Here is a 26961-nt window from a genome sequence, read left to right as displayed (position 1 = left end):
CAAAGAGATCAAAGAAAGATCAAAAGGACCAATACTTTAAAAAATGTTTTATTATCAGTTCATTTTGTAGTAGCAAGGAACTATAAACTTAAAAAGTGTTCAGTAATTGGGGAATGGCTTATAGAATCATGGTATATGAATGTAATAGACTGCAAAGTAAGAAATAACTGAAGGGGTGAATTTAGAGAAACCTGGGAAGACTTATATGAACTGATGCAGTGAAATGAACATAACCAGAAGAACTATTTATACAATAACTGTAACATTGTAAAGACAAACAGCTGTGAAAAACTTAGAAACCCTGATAAACACAGTGATCAACAATAATTCCAGAGGCCAGTGAAGAAACAAGCTACCTGCTTCCTGATAAAGATTGAAATTTTAAAATGGCCAACATGGGAATTTGTTTAGCTTGATTATCTACAGTTTTCCTTCCCTCCCCCTCCTCTCCTTTTCTCTCCCCTCCTTTTCCTTTATTTCTTTTTCCAGTAGGGGGAAGGAAAGAGAAAAAAGATGCTTATCCAGTATGATGGTACACACCTATGATACATGTCCCTGGGGGAGGCTGAGTCTGGCGGATCGCTTTAGCCTAGGCGTTCCAAGCTGCAGGACATGGCTGAAGCCAATTGTGTGTCTATATCAAGTCTGGTACCAATATGGTGAGTCTCTAAGGGCAGGGGGATACCAAACTGCCTAAGTGGGGAAGAACTGGCCCAACTTGGAAAAAGAGAAGGTCAAAGCTTCCATACCAAGCAACAGTGGGATCTGACCAATGAATAATCAATGTTTTCCAGTCTGGGTGAAATAGGGAGACCCAGTCTCAAAATAAATTGGGGTGAAAAAGTAAACTAAAAAAGATTATAATTAAAAGAGATAAAGCTATTGCACTCGATTACAACTGAAAACTCGGGAAGGTAATAATCATTATTAGGTTTGTCTATACTTATTGTTACAAGAGAGAGCTTTTGTGAGGGGGAGGTGAGATGGATAGAATAAGGGGTTAGTGGGGATGGATATAAATGCTAAAAAATGAATAAATGAAAGGAAGAAAAAGTATCAATAAAACCTACAAATTCACAGCAGAAAACAAAATGAAGTTTGGAAGATGACATAAACAGGATGATTTTGCTACTACTATGTGAAATTTAATATAAAATCTTCGAAGACAAACTGTACAGAAGTTCATGTTTTATACAAAATCCTCTTTTTTGTCCATTGTTTATAGAAATACTTGTGTTTATTCATGATTTTTAAGGTCATAATAAAAAAGAAAAAATCAAAACAAAAGGCAGTAACTCCTTACATGGGGAGAGCACATTAGGGCTATAAAACACTTGAACAGAGAGGCTCTCATTCAGTCCTTACAGTTCTCTGGGAGAGACAGAACACAGATTATGCTAGCCATTTTACAAATGAGGAAAATGAAGCTCTCAAAAGTTAAATGTCTTGCAGTACCAGTCCAAATACTAATGGGCCCTTCCATAGAATTAGATAAAGCACTTGGTCAGGATTACTCTTTTGATTCCATCACTTGGTGATACTTATCTGTGAACATGCCATGTGGTCTAGTAGAGACAGTGCTTGATTTGAATTCAGCAAGATCTGAGTTAGAATCTCACCTTTTCTGCTTACTAGCTATGTGCATGTGGGCAAATCACTGTCTTCCTGGGGCTCAGACAACTCACTAATGTTTATCTACTAAATAACAGATGGGTTGTAATCTATGTTGGTCCAATATCTTTGGGGTATTGACCTGTATAAGAGGTGCCTGTGGCATACCCTAACTCTGTGACCCTGGGCAAGTCACTTCACCTTTCAATCTCTCATAGTACATAGCCCAAACATGACTACCCAAAGGAGCTGTTATTTCAGGGTTGTGAGGGACTCCCAGTGTAATGATACCTCCTACCAATGTGGATTACAATTCATCTTTGACTTAGGAGATAAGCTTTTTGTTATCTTGTCCAAAGAACATAGAGTTTGAGTGACTTATCCAGAAAAAGAGTAATAAATGTCAGAGGGGGATCTGAACCAGTCTTTCTTATGCTGCACAGCTAAGTGGCACAGTGAATAGAGGGCCAGGTCTAGAGTCAGAAAAGACTCATCTTCCTGTGTTCAAATCCAGCCCCAGATACTTACTAGCTGTGTGACCCTGGGCAAGTCACTTCACCCTGCTTGCCTCAGTTTCCTCATTCACAAAATGAGCTGGAGAAGGAAATGGCAAACCAGTATCTTTGCCAAAAAAACTCCAAATAAGGTCACAAAGAGTCAGACTGACTGAAATGACCCAGCAACAAAACTTTCTTACTCAAATAGAGTCCCTCTTTCTAGTAGGGCACACTGCCACTATCTCTGCCTTGCATATTGTGCTTAATTAATTAACTTGCTGAATAAATGATTTGAAAAATTGCCCAAAGTATCAAATAACCAGCAAAATGTTAATTAAAACAACTCTCTGATGCCAACTTCCACCTATCACACTGACCATGAGAATTAAGAAGGATAAAAATGTTTCCTAGACTGTGGGCAAAAAGAAATTAAGAAAGCTTTTGGGAAAGCACAATGGAAAGGTCCAATAAGAGCTATTCAATTGGTCTCAACCTTTGAACTAGTGACGCCATTACTCAGACTATACTCTAAGGATGTGTGGCCTAAAGGAAAACTCAAGAGACTAGGAAGGACTAGATACATACATTTAAAGGCAAATCTGAAGGAGAATTATTGCTTCCCAAAAAGAGGGCAGCTGAGAAATACTTAAAACGGAAGAAATGCTTCAGCACCATATTCCTTGTATTTCTCTGGGGACTGCATCCCAGATCTCCAGGGCTGGAAAGGCCTTCACTAAGCAACTAGGTCAATCTGTTCTTGAAGCAGGGAGTTATAATATTCTCAACAATTGTTTATCTTAGTTTCATTTAAAGACCTCTAGTGAAGGGCAACCCCAGTGCTTCCTGTGGTAGCACAACAGTGGGATGGATTAAATTTTATAAAATCTCAGAGTTGGAAGGGATCTCGTTATCATCTGATCCAGTCCTTACAGGAAAGTAATCCTGGCTCTAACAGACCCATCCGGTGGTCATCTAGCCTCTGCAGGAAGACCTCCTGGGACCAGGAAGTTGCCAGCTCTCAAAGTACCCTATTCTATGAGGTGACTCTAATTATTAGGAAGTTCTTTCTGATGTCAAGCTGAATTTGGCTTCTCTGTGACCTCAGTCCATTGTTCCTGGTTCTATCCTTTGGGGCCAGAGTCAGTCTTATCTCCTGCCCATAATGGTCCTTCAAATATTTGGAGACAGCTGCAACATCTCTTCTTTTCCCTCCCCCGCCCCCCAATCCCCAGTCTTTTTTTTTCTTCAATTTGTAGGGGTCATATTGTCCAAATAATGGTGAGAACAGAGAGACAATTAACCAGGCTCAACTCACAATAACTGAAGGTTTGAAGAAATCTCAGTAGAGACAGTATCCACTTTCTTAACACAGCAGAGAAGGGAAATGAATTCTCTCTATGGGGATAAAGCAAACCTCTTCTATTGGTTTCAAATCTACTATTTAATAACAAAAATGATTCAGGTTTTGAGGCCTACATCTCAAGCATGGTAAGGGCAAATTTTTTCCCTGGATCCCTAAGACCTCTTCCTTCCCTACAGACTTATTGGGACCATTCAGAGGGCACTTTTTCCTGAGCCAAAGTCCCCTACAATCACTGAGACATCAGAAGTGGGTTTTGACTTCGACCTCCTGGAAGATCGCTTCAGCCCTGGAACTCATACTTCACCAGCCCGCTCTGTCCCTAGGGTTCCTCCCTATGAAAGGAAGATGGAGACTTTCTCCTAGAACCTCTAAGAACCTCTTAGAACCCTAAGGAGGACTCCCAGGTTGATCATCTGTTCATTTCCCACTGAGCCTCTGAATACCTTCCCTCTCCCCCTACCCCTTTTGGTCTTTGTTTTCCATCTTCCTTTGTGAAAGAATGCCAAGTCTAGAGTCAGGAATACTCATCTTCATGAGTTTAAATCCAGCCCCAGATACTTACTAGCTGTGTTACCCTGGGCAAGTCACTTAACTCTGTTTACCTCAGTTTCCTCATCTGTAAAATGAGCTAGTGAAAGAAATGGCAAACCACTCCAATATTTTTTTTTTTGCCAAGAAAACCCCAAATGGAGTCACAAAGACAGACAAGACCAAAAAAAATTCCTCCATTAGAATGTAAGATCCTTAAAGACAAAGACTGTCTTTTGCCTTTGTATTTCTGGCTTGGAACAGTTCCCTTAAATATTGTTCTTTGCACTTAGTAAGCCCTTAATAAATGTTGACTGAATGAATGAGATATGGTCATCAAAATTAGAAAAATTGACAACCACCTGATTGCTTTTGGTTTTATGTCAAAGTCATTTCCAAATATATCATCCCCACCCATCCAAATGAGCTGTCTCGTCACAAAGACAAACAACTAAACAGAATTGAAAGCATATGCTTTGTACCCACAATTCCCTACTTCTCCAAGGAAAAGAAGACCCCATATATTCTATTAGGCCCCTAAACTGGCTCAGTGATAGACTTTCTTTCTTACTCCAAAATTTTCATCTGAGAAGACATAATGTTTGTTCTAAGAAGACAGAGAAATGTTTGCATGTGCTACTTTTGAGAAAAGGTGTTTGAGACATTTACTCTGAAATGCTTATGTTGATTTCACAGTTAGACAAACCCCCACACTAATGATTACATATGGAGACAAATCAGAAAACCCAGACAACAGCCTGAGAGTCAACAAAACACAGTTAATCACTGTGCATTGCAAAAGCTATTTTAGCCGTTTGTTAACCAACAATCCATGTTGACAGCAAACTCATACAGGGAACCTATTAAAATGAATTGTAGTAAATCATACATGCTTTAAGTGTCTGTCTGGCATTCTATTTACTGCCCACCCTCTGCTTCCAATGTAACTTTCTTTTGCATGACCTTCATTCCCTATTGTAGCCAACAAATTACTTATAAGAATTAAAACTTGCAAACAAAAATAGGTGGGGAGTAGCTAAGGCTGAGAGAACCAGCCAGCACAGCTAAAAGAGGTGACACATTTTTCAGAGGCAACTGGAAAAGATGTATGTGTGGGGGTGGGTGGGTGAGTCCAATGGGCAGTGCCAGATGTAGGATGTATTGATTTAGAACTGGAGGGAACAACTCCAGCTCTAGTCAGGAAGACTCATCTTTGTGAGTTTAAATCCAGCCTCAGATATCTACTAGCTGTATGGCCCTGGACAAGTCACTTTGCCCTGTTTGCCTCAGTCAAACATAGATGGGTCATAATCTCTGTTGGTCCAATATCCTTCTGGCATTCACCTGTATAAGAGGTACCTGTGACAAACCCTGACTCTGTGACCCTGGGCAAATCACTAAACCTCTCAATCTCCCATAGCACACAGCCCAAACCTGACAACCTAAAGGAGTTGTTATTTCGGTGTTGTGAGGGACTCCCACTGTGATGATTCCTCAATGTAGATTGAAACTCATCTGTGACTTAGGAGATGAGCTCTTTGTTATCTTGTCCAAAGAACATGGAGTTTGAGTGATGTGTCCAGACAAAGAGTAGTAAATAGCAGAGAGGGATCTGAACAAAGGTCTTTCTTACTTTGGATAGCCAAGTGGCTATCCACTTAAGACCTCTGACTCCAGATCCAAAGATGTGTTGGCTGTGTTCCATTTTCTTTCTCAGGATAACTATAGCATAGAATCTATACTTCTATACCACATACCTATATAGATTATAGTTGTCAGTTACATATTGATTATAAACCATAAAGGACTAGCAACCAAGTTCATAAATAATTCCTCTCCTTTGGGCCTCTGCCTTTCCCAGGATCCTAGCTAGTCCCCTGGACTTAAAGTGCTACCCTGGGGAAGCCACACACACACACACACACACACACACACACACACACACACATACACCCAAAAGAAAAATAATTCAAACAACTCACCCCTTCTGTTGTGTCTACCTCCTGCAGACCATCAAACCTTCCAGACTCATGGCAATATCCAACATGGGATCAACAGTTTTCTGATTTGTCTCCATATGTAATCATTAGTGTGGGGGTTTGTCTAACTGTGAAATCAACATGAGCATTTCAGAGTAAATGTCTCACTACTTCATATTACCAAAGAGGAAACTGGGACCCAGGTAGGTTAGGGGACTTGCCCAGGGTCCCAGATAGTAAATGTCACTGGTGGGATTTGAACCTAGGTGTTCCTGACTCCTCTACACACTATGCCACACTGTGTCTCGATGAGAGGATGAGCAAGGAGTCAATATAAAGAGTTTCTACCCTTAAAACCAATCTATGCAAGTGATCCCTTAAATATTGTGCTTAGTCCTAGAACAAACAATGTGAGAGACAAAAATATAATTGTGTGAGAGATCTAAAATTTAGTTATAAGTCAACTACAAGCAAAGAATAACAATTCTGCAAGAACCCTGACGAGTGATTGATGTGTCTTCCATATCAAGAGGAGAAAAGGGGTTGGCGTCACAAGAGCTCAGAACTGGGGAGGGATCTCAAAGGTTGTCTAGTCCAACCTGCAACCGAATGCTTCCAAGGAGTGAGTGACAAGTGGTCATCCTGAAGAGGAAGAACAAAGTGCGGAATTCAGAAAGTGCTTTTGTAAGCAGAATTTGGAGAAGCTGTCGACCAACGAGCATTAATGGACGCTTCCCTCTCCAGGCTCTACTTGGGACTCTCCGGACATTCTCTGTCGTGTCCTTGAGCCTCACTCTAGCCCGGGACTTCTCACACTAGAAGTACTCTCTACCCTTGACCTTCCTCTACTGGCTGATTTCTCCTCAAACCTCCATTTTAAGGAAAATGCACAGGCCAGCCATGCCTTCATTCCTCTCCAGGGTCTGCTCCGGACTCCCTGCACTTCTTCCAGCCTCATGCAGGTACCTTCTCCCTTTCTTCTCCAACTTTTGATTTTCCTTTTATGTCTTGTCTGTGCCCATTAGAACAGTAGGTCCTCAAGGGCAAAGACCAGCTATATTTCTGCCTGTACGTATATTTCCAGTGTTTAGCCTGGTCCCTGGCACATATTAAGTACTTATGAAATGTTTGTTGTTGACTTAAGTACCTACTATCTACTATGCTAGGCATTGTGGTAGGAACATTAGGCATTGGGGTTACAAAGACACAGAGAGGAACTAGAATATTGAACTAATATAAATATACAGGACAGCAATCCCATGTTGGATATTGCCATAAGTCTGGAAGATTTTATGGCCTGCAGGATGTAGAGACACAACAGAAGGGTGAGCTGTTTGAATTTTTTTCTTTGGGGGTATATGTGGGTGATTCCCCCAGGATAGCACTTTAAGTTGAGAGGCCTAGCTAGGATCCTGGGAAAGGCAGAGGCCTTGGAGAGGAAAGGAATTGTTTACGAATTCGGTTTCTAGTCTTTTATGGTTTATAACCAATGACTATAATCTCTGTAGGGATGTGGTATATAGATGGTATACATTCTATATCATAGTTTTCCTGAGAAAGATAAGGGAATTCAGCCAACATGTCTTTGGATTTGGAGTCAGAGGTCCTGGGTTCAGATCCTAACTCTGCCACTTGCTATCTGTGTGGGCTTGAGTGAGGTATTTAATATCTGTGAGCCTCAGTTTCCTCATCTGTAAAGTGAGTGTGTTGTACTAGATGACCTCTAAGATTCCTTTAAATTCTAAATCCATGATCTTATAAGCCTGAACCCTTGCATGGGAGCTGAATGCCCTTTTCCATTTCTTGTAAAGATCTAGATAGAAGCCAAATTATGATGTTTTGGGGCCTGGGAAGGGGGAGGGAGGCAACCCCCAGGCAGAGACAAAGCGATCCAAATTCTCACGTTCCCAGGGGAATCCCTGGGTGGGGGCTTGAGTCAAATAGATTTCATGGTAAATCCCCAGGATTAAACCCAGGCTGTCCCTTCTCAACTAACAAATGGGTTATATTTGTAATGCCTGTTGTACTTCTATATTATGTACTCTATCTAACAAAAAAGAACCATAGAGATTCTGTTTCTTTCCTCAGCAGCCCCAGTTGGGAGCAAATATCAAAAATGTCTCCATACACTTACATACGTTGGAAGGTTTCATAAGGCATTAGAGAGAAGCAAGGCAATGAGGATTGATTGAAGAAGCTAGAGTTGTTCAGCCTCGAGGACAAAGACTCAAGGGAGGCACAGGAGCTGTCTTCAGATATTTGAAAGGTTGTTAAGGGGAAGAAGAATGAGAACTGTTCCATCTGGTTTCCTAGGACAAAACTAAGTACAAGGGGTGGAAATGACAATGGGGCCGATTTTATCTTGAAGTCAGGAAAAATGACCTAGAGATTAGAGTTGCTCCAAAGTAGGAGCTGCCTCCAGGAGGAGTGAGTTTTCCCTTCAGTGGAAGTCCTTAAACAAAGGCTGGCTACCTAACACTTTTGGCACATGTTGTAGAGGGGATGATTTGCAGGTACTAGAATAAATGGCCATTGAAGAGTGCTTCCCAACTCTGAAGTTCTGTGATTCAATATGGAACGCAGGGCAAGATTAGGTGGCAATGGCCGGGGGTGGGGAATGAAGGGATACCCAAGGTATATTACAAAGCTGTCCCCCACACACATATTTTTTAAGAAATGAAAGGATGTGACCCTTCCATTCAGAGAGAACATTAACAGTGCTGGTGCAGTCTAGGTGCTACTTCCCCAAGGAAGTGGGAGCCATCCCCAACTCCACCCGTCTGGGATAGAACCTGACAAAGAAGCTTTTATCAAAAGAGCAAACTAGGACATCTCCCAGGTCACAGCTTGGTGACCTCCACTCCTTTTCTTCACCACCTCACCTCTGTAGACCTCTCCAGATGACTCTCTACTTCCCCAGTGTGCTTTCTAGGGGCTATCAATGACAAGTTTATATTTCTCTGCCTCCCCAGCACCATGTTCTTCAAGTTCTAATTGGCTTTGTGTGACCCAAGCTGCTTCCTACCTTGGAAAGAAGAGCTGAAGACGTAGAGCCCAAAGATCTAGTCACAGAATCACCAAATCTCAGAGCTTGAAGAGACCATAGAGACCACTCACCCTAATCATATCCAACCAGGAATCTCTTTTCTACAACAAGTGTGACTGGTTACCTAAGGAAGTCAGATTTAAGCCTCCAGCAATGGAGAAATCTCAGGTGTCTGACACCTGTTCTTGATGGCTGTGCAACCTGGGGCCAGATGTTTCACCTCAGTTTTCTCATCTTCAAAATGGGGATAATGGCAGTTACACTAGTTAGCCTGGTAATTACAGGGGATAGCGCTTGGTAAAATGTCAAAATTAATTCTATAATTATAACATAATCAATGCCTCCCAAGTACCTGTGAGAGTGGAAGAGCTTGGTGTTTGTGCATTTTTCTATTAGGGCCAAATGGCCAGCTTTCCAATCGGTCAATAGAGCACTTGGACACCCAGGAAAGGGCTGGGTTTTGTCACAGTGTTTTCCAGGGGCACTAACAATAAAACTACTACATTTAGAGGCTATTTTACAACCTGAGCAGATGTAATGGGGTGAAGGGGAGAATACGTCTCTCCTTAGCACGTTGGTGCCATTTGGAATTGGGAAACTTGAAATTAATTATTTCATTAGGTGAAAGGGTCAAAATGATTGTGTTTGCAAGAGATGTGTATTAGAGATAAATGCATGATGTCCCACCCCAGGGAAAAAATGTTTAAGCTCAACTTTCAACCTAATTCTAAAAGATCTCATGCCATTCACAACCTACAAGTGGTGAGTGCAAAATATCAACCGAACCAAGCATGTGAATAACAAATGAATTTCAATGATTATTTTAACCTACTTATTCCAAATTATTTGAGAGAACTGAAAAGGACCATTAGGCATTGCTGTTTCAGAGGTTTTTGAATGAGCCCTTTAATTATCTCAATGTTGTTGTTGCAATCAGAATTAGAACATATTCCCTGTGTGAGCCAGAGAGCAGAAGGGCAAGGCTGCTGAGGATTTAGAGAGGCTGAAAGCTTTTTCCTCCCATTCCTTATTAGAATTGTAGATTTCTAGTAGATGGAGCATTTGTTTTGGAGTCGAGGAATTGGGTTCTAACCCCACTTCAGAGACTTATTAGCTCTGTGACCCTGGGCAAATGACTTAGCTTCCCAAATGTAAAAAGCAGATATTGGACTTGATGGCCATAAATGTCCTTTCCACTTCTAACCTGATGATTCTATGAATTGTAGATCTAAAATATACAGGGGTGGGGGTTGTTACTCAAGCCCCTTATTTTACAGACGGTGAAACTGAGTCCCAGAGATTCTGAAGTAATCTCTCCAAGCCTCTTCACTCAAGTTCAAGGCAGTGGGCAAGCAGGGAGTCGTGTGCTGCCTTTCAAGGTAGTTGTGACATGCAGATATACTGCCTCCCTAAGGACTCACATAACAAAAATAAGTCCAGTGTTTCATTCACAAAACAGTCTCTCCCTCACTTCTCCTCCATCTCCTCTTCCCTTCCCTTCATCCTCTTTTTGAATGTCTGGTTCAATTCCTTTTGCCGGGGATGCCCTCTTAACACTGGCTGGTTCAGGATGTAAATACTAATGAAGCCAGGAAAAATGATCAGATAGCTTACAAAGAGAAAACCAGAGATTCAAATGTACCTTGCAATAGTGTCCAGAAGAGAAGCAGAGAAATGATAATCCTGCAACCCAAGAAGACTCAGCCTGTATTCCCACCCCCTCCCCACCCAAGTCCACTCAGGATTGCCCAGGATCAGTACCTTTGGGGCAAAGTGCTCCACAGCCCATGATGTCCAGTCCCAGGCACCTTCATTTTCCCTCCTCCTCCAAGGGAGAGGCCAGCCTCCCTGGGCATGCAGGATCCCAGCCCCCTCCCCAAGAGAGCCCTTCCCCAATATTATGGGCAGCTCTCTCTGGGAAGGTGGATGACCTATGCGGCGAGCTCCCCTAACCAAGTGCTCTCTCCACGCACATTACCACTCTCCACTCAGCGCATCAGTGGAGAACGAGTGACTGCCCATATAATTTAATATGATGCCACATGAGACTCATAGACCATCTGCAAAACAAATGGGATCTGCCTTCCTCATCTTGGCAACTCGCAGTCGGGAGAGCCTGGGAGTCTGCTCTGATCCAGGAGACCTCCGGTTACTGGTCACGGAATGAATGTGGAGGCTGAAATGGGCCCGTGGAAGAGGCCTCTCCAGAATGAAGCAGAGTGGGGGGAGGGATTGGAAATATTCAATATGGTGGGGAGGAGGAGGGAGGGAGGGAGGAAATGACAACGACATAAACTTTGTTACTTATATCTATATACATGCATGCATCGGTACAGATATACACAGATGTTTACACACATGTGCACACACACATGTCTACACACATGTGTGTGCCTTATACACATGCATATATATACATGTACATGTGTGTGTTTTACATTTGGTAAAAAACCTTTTCCTACATCATTCATCTATGCAGTGCTCACCACCACGCTGTGAGGCAGGCAGAGAGAGACTTATTGTCATCCTTATTTTAGAGTTTAATAAGCCGAGGCTCTGAGGGAGACAGGACTTGTCCAACATCACACGGTTTATAGGGAAGGGAGCTAACTCTTGGGACAGCATGTATTCTTTCCATTTGATCAGGTTGTCTTTCAAAGTCAAGAAGCATTTGTTAACCATACACTAGGTGCCAGGCACTGTGCTGAGCTCTGGGGACACAAAGAAAGGCAATGCCATGATGTGTGCCCTCAAGGATCTCATTATCGAATGGGGAAAGCAATAACAAAGTACATACAAGATATGCACGGTGTAAGAGGGAGGCAATCTCAGGCACTAGGAAGAGGGTGCGGGCCTAGGAAGACTCTTGTAGAAGGTGGGATCTGAGCTGGAGCATGAGGTATTTTAAGCAGAGGAATTATGCAGAGAGCAGATGGACAAGGAGGTCCTAAGCCATTTTCCACTGCACTTCTAGCGCACAATGCAGGGCTTTGACCTGCATGCCTTGCATCAGGGCAGCCCACGACAAGTTTGAAAAAGCCTAGGTATGTTGCCCTCCACCCTAGCAGACATACACTGGGTGCAATAAGAATGAACTGCATCTGTGCAGTCTTAAGCCTGTAGGGTGGGGTTACGTAAAGTACTGAAGGGGGTGCTGGGCAGGTGCCTTGGGGCAAAGGAAGTAGGGTGAGCCAGCCCTTTCTTTTTTTTTCAATGTGCCATGTTGGTTGGATTATAGCGTGCACTAAGGGGAGTAGTAATGTACGTCGTTGTTAAGTCATTTCAGTCTGGTTCTTCGTGACTCTATTTGAAGTTTTCTTGGCAAAGATACTGGGGAGGTTTGCTATTTCCTTTCCCAACTCATTTTATAGATGAGGAAAGTGAGGCAAACAGGGTTAAGTGACTTGTCCAGAGTCATACACCTAATAAGTATTTGAGACCAGATTTGAACTCAGGAAGATGAGTCTTCCTGCCTCCAGTCCCAGTGTCCCATCTAACTCTCCTAGCTCCCAGCTAAGTCCTTCCTAATAATTACCCAGTTCCCATCAACCTTTGTTCTCCCTTCCAGTCACCAAACATTCCTCATGAGCTTTTCCAAGGGAGCCTTGATAACTCCACAGCCATCCAGTATACATGGCGAAAGCTTTTCAGATGAAAAGAAGAGGAGAGAGGAAACAGAAGGCAGAAGGCCAGCTGTGGGAAGACTGGGCTTTCTCAAAGACTGACTGGCTGAAGAGATAACCGACCATCCCCATGATGCTTCCAGATGTGTCCTGCCTTCTGCAAGGCTCAAATTCTATCTCCTCCAGGTAGCCTTCTCTGATTTCTCTCCAGCCAATAGTGGTTTTCCCCATGTCTCATCCCCTAGCCCTTCAAAATCTTTTTTGTGTACTTACATTTAACTTGTATTATATTTGTGTATCAGTCTGAGCCTCCCTCCCCTCAAGCAGATTATCCCCTGCTTTAGGACAGAGACTGGGTTTTATGCCAACTTCCTCTCCCCCAGTACATAATACATTACTCTGAACATAATAGCTATTTTAAAATGTTGAGAGAACAAAAGAAAAAAGTACATCTCTTTCCAACCCCCAAATCTGGAACAAAACATTACTTTGTGGCTGTGAATTCCAGGACTTGAAGGCAAAATGATCTGTCAATCTTAACTCAGAAACTTGCTAGCTGTGAGATCTTGGGCAAGAAATTTAATCTCTCTCTCAGCCTTTGTTTCCTCATCTGTAAAATAAGGATAATAATACCTCTTACATCGAAGAGATATTGTTAGGATCAAGAGGGATCATATATGACAGGTACTTTGTAAACCTTAAAGCACTATATAAACGTTAGTTATTACTATTATAATTATTATAGCTAAACAATAGGGGCCAAGTCACAACCTCTTTGAGCCTCAGATTACTTGTCTGTAAAATGGGGGTGATAATATCTGTCCAATCTGTCTATTTAAAAGGATGTTAGCTCAATGAAGAAGACAACACATTTAAGCTTCAGGTACAGGACTCAGAAAAGAAAAAATATGACTGGGGTGCTATAAGAGTGAGCTGGTGTTTCCATCACTTCTACTCAACTATTAAGCATTGAAAACCTAGCACAACTTGACCCCAACCTACCTTTCTAATCTTATCATACATGACTATTCCCTTTGATATGCACTCTACAATCCAATCAAAGTTGATTTTCTTGATGTTCCTCATATACCACACTCCTCCTGTTTCCATGCTTTTCACTGGCTATCCCCATGCCTGGAATTCACCAATCAACCAACAAGCATTTATTAAGTGTCTACTGGGTATCAGGTACTGTTGCAGGAACTGGAAGGGGTGGGAGTGCTAGTGGTGCAAATACAATATACTCCCTTCTCACTTTTCTAGAATCTCTGGTTTCCTTCAAAGGTCGTATCAAATTCTATCTCCTACACAAAGTCTCTTAATCCTTACCCACCCCCAGTTGCTTTCTTCTAAGTAACCTCACACTTATATGTACTTATAAATGTATGTAATACCCTGTTATAATAATTCATTCATTTTAAGCCTACAGGCAGTATGAGACCCCAAGGGTCTACATAGTTCCCTATTCTGTTGCTTTAAGGAATTTATTTCAGTTGAAAAGTTAGGAATAAAGCATACTAGCTCTGAGCCCCCAGTTAGGGAAAATTCCTAACACTTAGGCAGAGATTTAGCTCTCTGACTTAATTGAAATTTACATCTGTTTCTGGTTAACCCCTGGCCTCTTTGTAGCTAAAGTAAAATTCAGTTTACCAGAAATGTTTGGGTAATGGAGTCACAAATTACATTACAGTGTCCATTCACAGACAGGTATCAGGAAAGAAAGTTGGAGAAAATGTAGATCTTTTCTTGGAACTTTCCTCACTCCTTGTATAGGTGAGTATGTGTGGTAGCATTTCAATACTCAGCATTCTGCTTTGAGGTAGGCCTGAAGGCCCTCTTTGATATCTCTCCTCTCTGCCACCGCTTTATTCTACCTTCTCTTTCTCCTTGCTCTGGTTGTCCCAGGGTTCCTGGTTCTTTATGGTTTAGTTCTGAATGTCTCTACCCTTAACTCTCTGCTTCCAGACCTTCAGAATCATCTCTCTGTTTCTGAAAAGGTTTCCATGTTTTGTACAAGTCCCTCAGGCCACAAATAAGTCCTGCACCCCAGGTGTATAGGCCTTGTTCACACCTAGTTCTGATTGATGGATGGATTGATAAACTCAAGACATGTTTGTTTAACAAAAGTGATTCCCTTTAAATGGGCCAGAGTCCTACCCTTGCATGTTCACATTCTATATGTTGTCTCCTCTGTAGAATTTAAGTTGGTTGAGAACAAGGACCATTTTCACTTTAGTCTTCATGTCCCAGTACTTAGCCCAATGCCTGACACAAAGGAGGTACTTAATAATTGTTTATCAGGAATTTCCTCCCAACTAAAGTCTGTGATTTGTGAGGAATGATGGCTGGTGTGTTTCAGACCAGTTGTCCCAATACTGTAGTTTGAAGTGACCAAGAGGAAAGGGATAACATGTTTCTCTCCGTAGAGTAAGACCATACAACTCTTGCAGCTGATGCTGGAAATCAGTTGTTTTCCCTCTTGTAAGCATCTGGGTGTCCCGCTGGTGCACAGTCTCTTCTGCGGAGGTGGCCAGGAGAACATATGTCATATGTTTCACCACAGTTGTCTCTCATATACACGGATGTGTTATCAAAATATCTCGAGGAGTCGGTACAATGAGCACCGGGAGGGTGTTGTTCTGGTTCTGGGGGCGTCTTTGGGTCAAACAGAAGCTAACAGTCTTATAAATTCTTCTGGGATCAAGCTTGTGAAGTCTCACCCTTTGAAGTGTTCTGGGTGGAGATGGAAAGGTGACAAAAAGCTGCTGCCTGGCTTAAATGCAGTAACTGAGCTGAATAAAGAACTTTCTAGGTATAAAAGTGTGGTAAGAATGTAAGCTATGATGACTCCCTGGGACTCTGGAGATAGAGGACCTTGGTTTATATCCCAGCCCTGACACTTACTCCCTGTGGAAAGTGGTACGATCTCCCTGAGCCTCCATTTCCTTAATATATATATATAATGTGTATATGTGTATGTGCATATATACACACATGCATATGTATGTAGGTGTGCATGCATATATACACTGTACACACATATATAGATACATACATGTATATGTGGTATAATAAGGAGGTAGGACTAGATGAAGCAACTAGGTGGTTCAATGGATAGAGCACTGGGCCTGGAATCAGGAAGACCTGAGTTTGAATTTGTCCTCAGACACTTACTAGCTGTGTGACCCTGGGCAAGTCACTTGATCTCTGATTTAATCCACTGGAGAAAGAATGGCAAACCACTCCAGCATCTTTGCCAAGAAAACCCCATGAACAGTATTGGCGTGCTATGGTCTTACAGGGTCATAAAGAGTCAGACACAATTTAATGACTGACAAGGACTAGTCAGTCTTTCTCTAGGAAAGAGAAGGACTAGGCAGTCCTTCTCAGCTCTAGATTTATAACAACATCTGTGGTTAGTCATTGTGTTCCAAGGATCCTCTGCATTGAGAAAGAATTAAGAGGAGAAAGAAATAGATTCATACCCAGTCTTGACAACTGCCCCCTTTTTTCTTTTCCCCACAGGAGCAGAGGCACTGATTATATGAGGCAGTTTTCCCCCTCTTTTTCCCATCTGACTAGCAGAGCCCCAAGTGTCCTCTTGTAGGGTAATCTAACACTAGAGAGCAGATTGGGAGGTAGGGGGTCTGGGTTCAAATCCTGACTCTGGGTAATCCCTTAATTTCTTCTTACCCTCCATTTCCCCATCTATAAAATGAAGGGCTTGGCTAACATGTCTTTTAAAGCCATTTTCAACATGAAAGCTATGATCCTGTACATTGAGAGAAGCTCAGTTTACCATAAATGGTGTTGGATTGGGAGTAGCTACCCTCCCTTTAGCACGCCGAGATCCAGCCAAACTGCCTGGACACCCCATTTCCTGTCTCCATGCCTTATTAGGCTGTCCCACTCAACTTCCTAGAAGCCTCTCTTGCTTTAAGACAGTGGTGTCAAAGTCAAATAGAAATGGGATCACCCAAGTAGGCAGAATAATGGTTTAGAAAACTACACACTGACATTATCTATGTTCTATTGTATTCTTACTTGTTTTGTTAAATATTTCCCAATTATATTTTTAATCTGGTTGGAAGCACTCAGGAGTATTGCCCCTGGCATTCAGAACCTTGATCCCTCTGTTTTAAGACAAAGCTCAAGCCCCAACTCTGGCATGAAGCCTTTCCTGACCTCTGTCCTCCTAAACTACCTTGTCTAGAACATAGTTTGAATATATTTGTATTTATTCATTTTATATGTATGTTGTGTATATTTTGCATAGATTGCAAACTAGCTTGCCTAGAAGGTATACTTTGCATATATTTGTATTTATTTGTTCTATATTTATGTTGCATATATTTTTACATGTGGGCAGCACAATGGATAGAGCATGGGGCCTGGAGTCAGAAAGACTTGAGTTCTAATCCAACCTCAGACACTTCCTAGCTGTGTGACCCTGGGCAAGTCATTTCACTTCTGTCTGTCTCAGCTCATCTCAAAGGAAGATAGTAATAGCACCTACCTTCTAGGGTTGCTGCAAGGATTGATGAAATAATGATTGTAATGAGCTTAGCACAGAGCCTGGCACATGGTAAGTACTCATTTTCCCTCCTGGCTTTGTTTCAGACTTTCTGGACTTTGCCACCATGCCTCAGCTGCCGCCTGTCTCAGCACCTGGGGCTTCCTCACCCTGGAACATCCCTCCACTATGCCAACCAGCCCCATTCTCCTACTGAGGAGTTCCTCCCAGGGCATCCATTGTGAAGAAGAATCCCCCCCAAATACTTTCTGCATTTGGACCCCATGCCCCTCCTCAGCTACCTCCCCGCTCACTTCTGTGTTTTGTAAACTTCTCAAGGGCAAGGACTGGATTCCTCTTTGTTCACAATTATATCTCCAGCATTAGCACAGTGCCTAGTACATACTGTGCTTAATAAATACCATGTTACTTAATTAGAATGTGAACTTCTTTTAAGTCTGGATTGTTTCATTCTTTGCACTTGTACCTCTGGCACATAGGAGATATTTAACAAATAACTTGTCAGCGGAGTGAAGTTTGAACCCCAGTTCAAACTGCCACTTACTAGCCGTAGGATCTTGGGCAAGTCACTTAACAACTTTATGGCTCAGTTTCCTCATCTGTAAAATGGAAATATTTCTTATAGAGAGAGAAAGAGTAGAGTAGTAGAGAATCACAGCTCTGGAGTCAAGAATGTCTTGGTTTTCCCATATGCTTCTCATGAAATCTTGGGGTAGTAGTCATGGTGGTGGTGGGGGTGGTAATAGTCAACATTTATATAGTACTTACTATGTTCCAGGTCCCATGTTAAGTACTTTATAAGTATCATCTCATTTGATCCTTCCAACATCTCTGAGAGATAGGTGCTATTATTATCCCCATAGTTGCTGTTGTTTAGTTTTTATTTGTGTCAGATTCTTAAGACCCCATTTGGGGTTTTCTTGGTAAAGATACTGGAGTAATTTGCCATTTCCTTCTCCAGCTCACTTCACAGAAGAGGAAACTGAAGCAAAAAGTGGTAAGTGACTTGCCCAGGGTAATACAGCTAGCAAGAGTTTAAGGCTGGATTTGAACTCAGGGCATCCTGACTCCAAACTCAGCACTCCATCCACTGTGCTACATTTAACTTCTCAATATCCCAGCAACTCTGGGGTGACTGTTCTCAAATAGCAGTCTGGGGACCCTTTGGGTTCCCAGAGACCTTTTCAGGGGATCACTGAAGTCAAAACTGTTTTCATAATAATACAAAGACATTTAATTACAATTACCTTAAATGTCTATAGATATAACTAACCCCCACAAAATCTCTTTGGGGGGTATCCTCAATAATTTTTTAAGAATGTAAAGGAGTTATAACACTAAAAAGTTTGGGAATTGTATGTTCTGGAACTATCAAGTTAGAGAGTAGTTGCCAGTCTCTGTATGTATGGCTCTCTCTACCAATGAAATCACAGGTTCTGACCCAAACCAGAAAGAAACCTCTCTAGAGAGACCTAGGTTACTGGGCTGCAGTAAGCATCAAAAGAGATAATGGATGTAAATGTCTTTTCTATTGAACAACAACAAATATAATAGCACTAATTGCTCACATTTACATAGGCAGCCTTTTGTGGTCACCACTGCCAACGCACCATCCTAGGGACAGCTGGTTTTGTGAAAATGCCTCCCCAGTGCCAGCCGTGCCCTATAGCACATTCAAGTCAGTAAACAAGATAGACAGAAATAGCACCACAATGCCCGGGTACAGGTTTTGGTTCAGAGGGGAGGAAATTTCATTAAAGCATGTAATGTCAATTACTGTCATTCCTAATTATATTAAGCCCCACTAGAAATAATACAGATAGAAGATTCTAGAGTTACCTGCATGTTTGATGTAAATAGGATAAAATTATCCTGGTCCTGAAAATATCCAAAGAGCAGACGGTGAAAAGTGGCATCTCTACCCAGCCTCCTGAGTCATCAAATTTCATTATGCAGGGGGACTTGAATCACCAGGAAACAGCAGCCTTCCTCTGAAAGCAGATTCTAAATGCCTTCTGAGGTGCTTGAAGAATTTGGGTTTAATGTGGTCCCTCTCATACTCTGTCTAACTACTTGGTACGCCTCCATTCCTTAAGGCTGGTAAATTCCAGATAGGGCAGAATGCCTCAAAGTTGAGAGTTCTATATCTACCTCAGACACCAACTTTGGGTCTATCTCTGGAATTATGGTCGAGGCATGCTGGAAGCATGCAGTCAGTGAAAATGGCTGTCCAAGGGAAAGGATAAAAGCAACCTTTAGCATTGGTGGAGAGATTGAGACCTACCAAAAACTTTCCAAACTGTAGCCTATTTGATCCTCACAACTCCCTGGGGAGGCAGGTCCCTCAGGATTTTTACCCCATTTTTCAGAGTAGAAAACCGAAGTAAACAAGTGAGGGGGGGAGGTTGCTCCAGCTAACTGCGATTGGTGAGTGGCAAAGTTGGCCCAAATTTTGCCCAGTGAGATCTTACACCCCATCCTCTTGAAGTCAAGAGGACTATGGAATCCAGATTTTAAACAGCTGATCTGATTCTACCCAGCCCCCATGCAGAGTGGGAAGCTAGACCCACTTCTGCCCTTTATTCTCATTAGCTAAAGACCAGAGCCTTCCAAGGCTATGATGGAAAAGTCTGCTGCTCTTCCACAGCCTGAGGCAGTTAAATCCCATTATCTAAAATCTGCAAGTCACTCCAATTAATAAAGCACTCAGATCTTCAGAGAGGATCCCACCCCCAATATTCTACACACATCACACGCCAGGTCTCACAGATACTGTGAGAATCCATTCCCAAACATGAATAGTGCAGCTTTACGATACCTTTTTCAAAACTTAATGGTCTAAGCTTATGAATAAAAATACCAACAGCATACACAAATATTACTATTCCTCTAGCATCATGATATGGCGGAAAGAACCCTGGAATCAGAGAAGGTGGGTCCAAATCCCATATCTGCCACTTACTGCCTGTCACCTTAGGTAAGTCATGTAGCATCTTGGGGCCTCAGTTTCCTTTTCTGTAAAATGGGAGCATTGGGTCAAATGGTTTTTGATCACCCTCCTAGTTCTAGATATATGACTCTATGAATCTTATTAATTCATTTAAATGGTAGAATAGAAAAACACACTGACTCTGGAGTCAAAAGTCCCAAATTCTCACATGCATGCTTACTTCTAGTGTTAACTTTGGACAACTTACTGAATTCCTTTGGACCTCAGTTTCCTTAACTGTAAAATGAAGGGGTGGGATTTAGTGGCTTCTTTTTATTATTATTATTTTATTGTTTCCCAATTACATGTAAAAGCAATTTTAACATTCTTTTTAAAAAATGTTGAGTTCTAAATTCTCTCCCACTCTCCTTCCCTTCCCCCCTCATTGAGAAGGCAAGCAATTTGATGTAGGTTATACATGTGCAGTCATGCAAAACATGACTTAATGGCTTTTAGAGTCCCTCCTAACTCCAGCTCTTTGATCTTAGAATTCTATGAATTCATTGACAAAATAATAAATTCATAAAATTCCCTATGCATGTGTCTCTTTGCTTTGGGATTTCCATATTGGTTGCAGTCAAAGATCACCACAAAGCATCGTGGTGCCTTTTAACATTGCAGCTACAAAGGGTGTTTCCATTGTCTCAGTTAGACCATCAACAAAAAAGATTAAAGATGCTTGTCTGTCCCAGGAGACACAGTAGAACCATTTGCTTCACTCATGTCCACAGTCATCGGTGGCGACCACAGTCAAAGCATTCCCAAGGTGACTCCCACTAGCAGTAGAGTTGACTGGCTAATCCTAAACTCAATCACAGCCAAGAGTAGCCAAGACCCTTCAGGCTTACACCAATCACTTGTAAAGCTGCCAATGGCCCTTCCCCATCCTTATTAAGCTGAAGGATGCACTATGGAAGATTTTCTTCAATACCAATACATCTCCTTTCTCCATGCATTTGCCTAGGCAACAGTGAGGAACCTTAAGCCTCGAGGCCACATGTGAACTTCTAGGTCCTTGGGTGAGGTCTTCTGAATCCAAGTTTTACAGAACAAATCCTTCCACTAAGGATAATGGACTGTAATCCTTTTATTAAGAGGATTTGTTCTGTGAAGTTTGGATCCAGTGAAAGGGCCACACTCGAGGACCTAGAGGGCCACTTGAGGTCACAGATTCCCCACCCCTGGTGGGCTGTCCTCAATAACTGCTGTTCACTCCTTCCTCACCTCTACTTTTTAGAATCTTTAATTTCTTTCAGAATTCAGTGCAAATACCTTCTCCTACACAAGCCCTTTCCCTAAACCCACAGGTATTAATTCCTTTTCCCCCCATTATTTTGTATTTACTTTGTATGTACTCTTGGGCATACACTTTGTCTCCCTTGGTAAAATGTAAGTTCCTAGAGGGCAGGGACAATTTCATATTTCTAGCTCCCATGCCTGACACATAAGACCTTAATAAATACTTATTGGTTGACTAGTTGATATCAGTAGCCCTAAAGAAATATGTTACTGACTTCAAAAGTCCCTGCTGGGGCTCCCTTAATGGAACCTCCCTCTCCACTGATGCCAATCACAGCTCCTAGGTCCCACAGTGGGGCATTTAGGTGGTGTGGCAGATAGAGCACTAAGCCTGGAGTCAGGAAGACTCCTCTTCCTGAATTCAAATCTGGCTTCAGAGGCTTACTAGCGGTGTGACCCTGGGCAAGTAATTTAATCTTGTTTGTCTCAGTTTTCTCACCTCTAAAAGGAACTGGAGAAGGAAATGGCAAATCATTGCAGTATCTTTACCAAGAAATCCCCAAAGGGGGTCACGAAGGGTCAAATACAACTGAAAAAACGACCGAACCACAACACAAGACCCCATAGGAGTAGATAATCATAGTGAGTTGTTCTGAGCTCAGGCCAGTTCTGGGTTCTTGAAGGGCAGACAGTCTGTTGTCAGACCCTTACTCAAAGTCTTCCCGGCTTGTTAGGATCTGCCATTTCTCTGAGAGCCCAGGGTCAGCACAATGAGGCATCAGAGAAGGACCTCAATGAATCACAGAAACAGCAATCCTGGTTTTAATCTTTATTTTATTAATTAATTAGTTTATTTATTTTATCAGAGTACTTATCCAGAGAGGTGGCTAGCATAGTGGATGGACAGCTACCTTGCTCATCAGCAAGGCCTGGGCTCATCTCTTACGTTTGATAGCTATTTTCTGTCTGTGTGGAAGTGGACAAATCATTTAACCTCTCAGGGCCCCAAGCAGCTCTAAGTTTCAGAGAAGGGGCCAATCTGCATTGATGGAAGACACTCCTGCTGGAACTTGTCTCCCTTTACTTGTCTAGTTTTAAAAAAAAATTACTTATTCACAGCCTGATTTAAGATAGGACTAATCCCTTTTCATGGTCTGTAAGGGTGACTCAGAGAAATCACAGCTGCTGTTGGTCCACCATTCAGATACCAGCATCGCTGATTAAATGACTGTTCTGTGGTTACATCCTTTCCCATTTGCAAGGGGTCATGCTGTATGTAGCTTTAAACACCAACAAGCATGTCTCCCCGCAAATGGTTATTCTTGACCATGGCCATTTTGCATTTTTATTAGGAACTTATTCTAGGAGCAGAGCTTTAGAGAAAAAAACAATAGTGAACTGATGTATGGTCCATTCTCACAAGGAACTCGGCCTCTTCAGTGTCTGGTGACTAGCCTCACCCTTCCTCTATGTTTGCATGTGCACATTCACGCTTCCTTTCAGATGATGCTATTGGTCTAGGGGAATCATTTCTTATCCTCTATGTCCCTTGGGAATGTGTGGGGTCCCCCGTAGGAACCCTTTGGTCCATGAGTACTTGTGAAAAGCATCTGGGAGTGAATTTGAAATGGTTCAAAGTACTGGACTCAACACTGGATTGAAGCACTTGGAACTTGAGACTGGTTCTAAAATTCATCCTGTGTTTAACAATAGAAGAAAAGCTATACTTGGGGGGAGAGGGATAAAACCCTATCTTTGGCCTAGTATTAATTTGAAAGTCTGCTTTATCAACACCTTTCATAGGTCTGGCTTTTCTTAACCATTACAACAAACAAGTGGCATTACAGAATTTCTGTATTTCCATAGGAAAGAGAATTAGCAGCTAGATGTTGAGTTTCCATAGTGCCCTCCATGGCGGGGTACAGTGGGATTATCACCACCTTGTTCCTGGAAGCCTAGTGTTTCAGTGCAAACCAAGATCACTGTTCTTTCTAGCAGTAAAATGAATTAACTAAACCTGGGACTCGAGATTACCCAGCAAAAGAGAAATGTCATTAAGCAGATGGCCTCTGATTACCAGAACCCCAACAATTCATGTACTGGATATGGCATCTACCACCCCTGTAAATATGGTATCTAAGGAGCTGTGGTTTCCTGGGAGAAAAGGAAGGTGTGCCTATGCACCATGTATAGAGGGCATAACTGTTTGCAGAGCAGATAGAGAGAAGACCTTGAAGTCAGAAGATCTCGGTTCAAATCTGGCCTCTGACCTTGGGCCTGTGACTTAACCTTTTGATGTTCTAGGCTACTTTCTAAGACTATAAATTGCAAGGAAATTTCCTCACCTGGGAGTTCCATTGCTTCCTGCTACTTCTATGTCCTTGATTTTCTGGGTTACATTCCTCCTTGCCTGAAAGTCATCATGAGAAATTGGCTGCAGCCTGCCTACTCCCACCATGTACCTTTCAAGTGCCCTCTGGGACACTTGAAATTTTGAATTTTCTGGGTCTATTGCTTCCATGATTCACAGTCACATAGCATCACTGGATAAACATTGGTATAGCAGATGGCCAGCCTGAGAGTCACAGCAATATCTATGAAATAAACAGTAAAAGACCCCAAGGAAGGCCTTTGGTATCTCAGTAGTTCTTAAACTGGAGTCTGTGAAGTTGCTTCTTCAAAAAAACAAATTTGATAGTTGTCTTTCAATATAATCGGTTTCTTTTATAATCCTGGGTATTATATTTTATGCATTTAAAAACATTAATCTGAGAAGAGGTTCATAGGTTTCACTGGAGAGTCAAAGGGGTCCATTATACAAAGAAAGATAAAGATCCCTACTCTGGGGAGTATTCGGGGAAGAACCTAGACAAAAATGGTCCAGGATAGGAAGGGATGGCAGGGGCAGCACCCATACCAGTGAAATTACTGACCCATTAGCATTCCAATTGACAACCTTCTTCATGGTCCATATTAGCCATGTCTTAACTTTCTCTTTCCTGCTTCTCAGTCTCATCTGTATAATGAAGGAGCTGGTCTGGATATTCTAGCTCTAAATCTATGAACCAAAGAAGGTTGGATGTGAGAATAATCTGATCCAATTCAATAAATATTAAGTGCCTTCTATGTGTGAGACACATTTCTAGGTACTAGAGATAAAAAGAGAAAAATGAAACATTCCTTGCCCTCTAGAAGCTTATACTCTAGGGGCATGAGGGGATACAAAATATAAATCAAGCCTTAGCCACTGAGGGGATCAGGAAGAGCTTCCCATAAAAAAACTCGTTCTGTCTTTAGTTCAACTTTATGCTAGCAAAGAGGGGAGGTATTTGGAGATTTGTGATTTTCTCCACTTAAGTGAACGTTGTCATTCAGTAGTTTCAGTCATGTCTGACTCTCCCTGACCCCATTTGGGGTTTTCTTCACAGCAATACCAGAATGGTTTGCCATTTCCTTCTCGAGATCATTTTACATATATGGAAACCGAGGCAAACAGGGTGAAATTACTTGCCCGGGGTCACACAGCTAGTAAGTGTCTAAGGCTTGATTTGAACTCCAGTCCTCCTGACTCCAGGGCCAACACCACCTAGCTGCTCCACTCAAGTGAATACATACTGCCTAAGCAGTTTCCTGCCTTATTAAATGTCATTACTGCAAAAGGAAGATGTTTAATCATTCAATTTGCTTTTTCAAATCTTCTTCCTTTTTTGGATACTTCAAATTTATTTTTGAAAGAGTTGCAGAGACAAATAGCGTGGTCTTCTAAAGCTTCCTGCTTTCTCCCTTTAAAACATTTGGGGGAAGGGTTATGTTTTCCTTCTATAAGTTTATTCTGCTTAGCTAAAGTTATCAGAGGCAACTTTAGAGAGTTTTTACTAGGAGTCAGAAGAGCTGGGTTTGAATCCTGAATCAACCACTTACTAGCTGGCCAGGTAAAATTGAGCAAGAACCTTTTGGAGACTCAGTTTCCTCATTTGTTGTATGGGGGGTAGAGATATTTAACACCATGTCCCACAGTGATTTTGTGAGAATCAGGTGAAATAATGCATCTCACTTGTTAAGCAACTCATAACATGAAGTGTTTGTAACTATGAACCATTATGTAAACATTCATCGTCAGTATTTTATGAGATCACTTTTAAAATATATTGACACTGTGGTTAATGGTCCAGCTACTAAACTGAAGGACGGCGATTGGTCCAAGTGCTTGCTGGATTCCTAAAAATACCTCCTTGTGAGATCAATCAACAGTACCAAAGAGCATCATGGGATGATATACAGGAAAGGGCATTGGACCTGGACACTGGTGACATGGAGTAAAGCCCTACCTCCTTTTATTTATTAGTTGTATGTTGTATGATCACATGCAAGACATTTAAGTTCTCTGGGTCTCAGTTTTCTCATCTTTAAAATGGGAAAATAGTAGAACTGACTACTTACATTGTGCTTTATCCACCATATACATTAGATAATAATAAATCTGCATTTATATGTACACCCTTGTCCCAGACCTCTACTCAAGCATTTCTTAGGTTATTTATTATGGTGTGGCAGACACTTTGCTACACATTGAAGATACAAATACAGAAATTTAAACGTCCTTGCCTTCAAGAAGCTTACCCTCTATTGGGAGAAACTAGAGAGAGAGAGAGAGAGAGAGAGAGAGAGAGAGAGAGAGAGAGAGAGAGAGAGAGAGAGAGAGAGAGAGAGAGAGAGAGAATAAAGTATGTAGAAGATTAATTTGCGGGGGGGGGGAAGAGGAAGGAAACTAGAAGCTGAGGGATTGTTTGAGCAATGTTTTAAAGGAAACAAAGGATTCTAATAGGCAGTGAGGGAGTGCATTCTGGCCAGGGGACAGCCAATATAAGGCCATGGAATCAGAAGAAAGAGTGTCATATATGAGGAACAGAAAGAAGATCCATTTGGCTAAATTATAGAATGTGTGGAAGAGAGCATTATGTCATTAAACTGGATAGGTGGGAAGGGGTCAGGTTATAAAAAGCTTTAAATACCAAACAGAAGAATTTATATTTGATCATAGACGGAATAGGGAGCCATTGCAGTTCACTAAGTGAAGGAGAGAGTGGTGTGTGACATGGTCAAACCTGAACTTTAGGAAAATCACTTTGGCAGCTATGTGTGAGGATGAATAGAAGGGAGACACTTCCTCAAGGAGATCAATTAGGAGGCTGATGCAAGAGTCTAGAAAGAGCTAATGAGTGCCTGACCAAGAGTGGTGGCCATGTGAGTATAAAGAAGGAAAGAGGTGTAAGGGACATCGTGGAGGGAGACATGCCAAGATTTGACAGCTGATTAGATTTGTGAGGGGAGGGAGAGTGAGGAGTAAAGATAGAGCTAAGTTATTATACACCTGGGCAACTGGAGGGTTGATGGCTCCTTTAAGAGAAATAGTGAAGTTTAGGATGATGGTGATTGGCATTTATATAGTGACATTATATGTAACACACGCATATAGATGGATGGATGGATAGATGATAGATAGATGATAGATAGATAGATAGATAGATAGATAGATAGATAGATAGATAGAT

At 41.9% G+C, this 26961-nt stretch overlaps 1 protein-coding gene across 2 annotated transcripts in view; it reads right to left on the bottom strand.

The window, feature by feature from the left end:
* The window catches only part of PARVA (parvin alpha), a 170229-nt gene that overhangs the window by 76669 nt on the left and 66599 nt on the right, over positions 1-26961 (bottom strand). Inside the window, exon 1 of one of the 2 annotated variants that reach the window (XM_069091241.1) lies at positions 10786-11015. The exons of the other annotated variant lie outside the window; for it this stretch is intronic. Within the exon in view, the coding sequence (XP_068947342.1) occupies positions 10786-10813 (28 nt within the window). The 5' untranslated portion in view covers positions 10814-11015. Of the gene's footprint in view, positions 1-10785; positions 11016-26961 lie in introns of those variants that run through there. 2 annotated transcript variants of the gene reach the window in all.

Source organism: Petaurus breviceps, unplaced genomic scaffold (assembly GCF_028583685.1).
Source record: "Petaurus breviceps papuanus isolate PSGF00001 unplaced genomic scaffold, PetGlider_PUasm1.0 188, whole genome shotgun sequence".
NCBI lineage: Eukaryota > Metazoa > Chordata > Mammalia > Diprotodontia > Petauridae > Petaurus > Petaurus breviceps.
This window is presented reverse-complemented; position numbering and strand designations above follow the sequence as displayed.